At 40.7% G+C, this 1,458-nt stretch overlaps 1 protein-coding gene across 2 annotated transcripts in view; it reads right to left on the reverse strand.

Moving 5' to 3' along the window:
• Nucleotides 1-1,458, reverse strand: part of adam19a (ADAM metallopeptidase domain 19a) — a 158,663-nt gene that overhangs the window by 23,154 nt on the left and 134,051 nt on the right. For both annotated transcript variants that reach the window (XM_032544520.1, XM_032544521.1), the window contains exon 15: nt 1,068-1,176. In XM_032544520.1, the coding sequence (XP_032400411.1) occupies nt 1,068-1,176 (109 nt within the window). The remainder of the gene's footprint in view (nt 1-1,067; nt 1,177-1,458) is intronic.

A 1,458-nucleotide genomic window follows, 5' to 3' on the forward strand; every position in this document is an offset into this window, starting at 1 on the left:
CTCTGCTTCTGACTGGCTAGTAGTCCTTCCTTAGGTAATGTGCATGTGTGAATCCCAACAAAGATGGAATAGAAGTGTGATTCCTCACTCTGTTGCTAAAACAGAAAGCTCAACACACAACAAATATGGTGTTTTTTGAAAATTAACCCATGTAAACCTATTCTGATATAACCTCTACATATAATTATGAACCTGAAAAGGAGCATAATATGAGCATTTTAAAGAATGACGGGCAGAGAGCAGCTCTGTGTACATTATTAACGTCTTAATAACAGGCACATAGTGCATTTACATATCGTCTGATCAATTCTCTGACTCACTGTGGCCGAAAACACTAATGACTCTGGTGGGACTCCATAATAGATGTGAGCAGTGGTGAATCATGCGAGGCGGCCGTCAACGACTTTAATCCACAGCCTAATTTACATCGCTAAGTCGCTAATTTGGCTCCATTAATTAGCTCTGGCACTGTGCCATGGAAACTCAGAGGCCTGTGTTGACAGTGTACAGAGGGCCTGACTTTGTGTGAGAGTGTTTGTATGTTAGGAATCATGAAACACTCAGTTGAGCAAAAAAAACAAGTTGCATGCTTACTGGCACCCACCGCAGCGACCACTCCACACCTATTTAAAAATTCTTTCACCACCCACAAACACTAATATTACTAAATTAAGCTACATTTTAAACTGGGCCTGAAATAACGCTTAAGGCGGCCCAAAACATTTTTAGTGCTTAGAATACAAAGCTATTAAATAATTGTCGGCATGATGAAAAGTGAACCTTCAGGATTAACTGTATCTTTGAATGTCTAAGTGATTACCTTACCTATAGGCCAATCAGCCTAACATCAGTGGGGATTTATATTTGCTAATAAAACTGTATGTTGGATTTATGGTAAGACATTTTAAATGTCCCCCTAGGGGTCCTGGCCCCCCTGTTGAACATCCCTGTACTATATTCCTTGCATCTACTACTACTACTACTAAACAGACTACTCCATTATGAAGAGTAAAATATGTTTTTTTTAATGTATGTCATGATATGTCAGTATCGCCAGCATCTCTCACCTCTTCTCACACTTCATGTAGTTGCCATGTTCATCTTTTCCACAGTTCCCAAAAGCATTCCCTGCTGCATTGACATCTTCAAAGCAGGCATCATGGGCTGGTCGGGCTCCTGGAAACACAACATATCCCATCAGCCCTCTTGTACTTATTCTGGCTAGCAACTTTCTCCTCCAAAGACAAGACAAATCAACCGTAATTCTTTTTTAAGGCAGCTAAGGTAGCAGTTTCTGCCTGCAACCTGCTGACTTTGTGCTAACCCAGGCTAAACATATTGTCACTCCCCTATGTAAGTCCAGGGCAGATTTGATACAAGATGCTAACGAGAGACTTCTGCATGTTAATACAGTAAAAATGGGCCTACTTAAGTTTGTTCACTGCTGGCTACAAGCTA

This window comes from Etheostoma spectabile, chromosome 19 (assembly GCF_008692095.1).
Source record: "Etheostoma spectabile isolate EspeVRDwgs_2016 chromosome 19, UIUC_Espe_1.0, whole genome shotgun sequence".
Classification (NCBI taxonomy): Eukaryota; Metazoa; Chordata; class Actinopteri; order Perciformes; family Percidae; genus Etheostoma; species Etheostoma spectabile.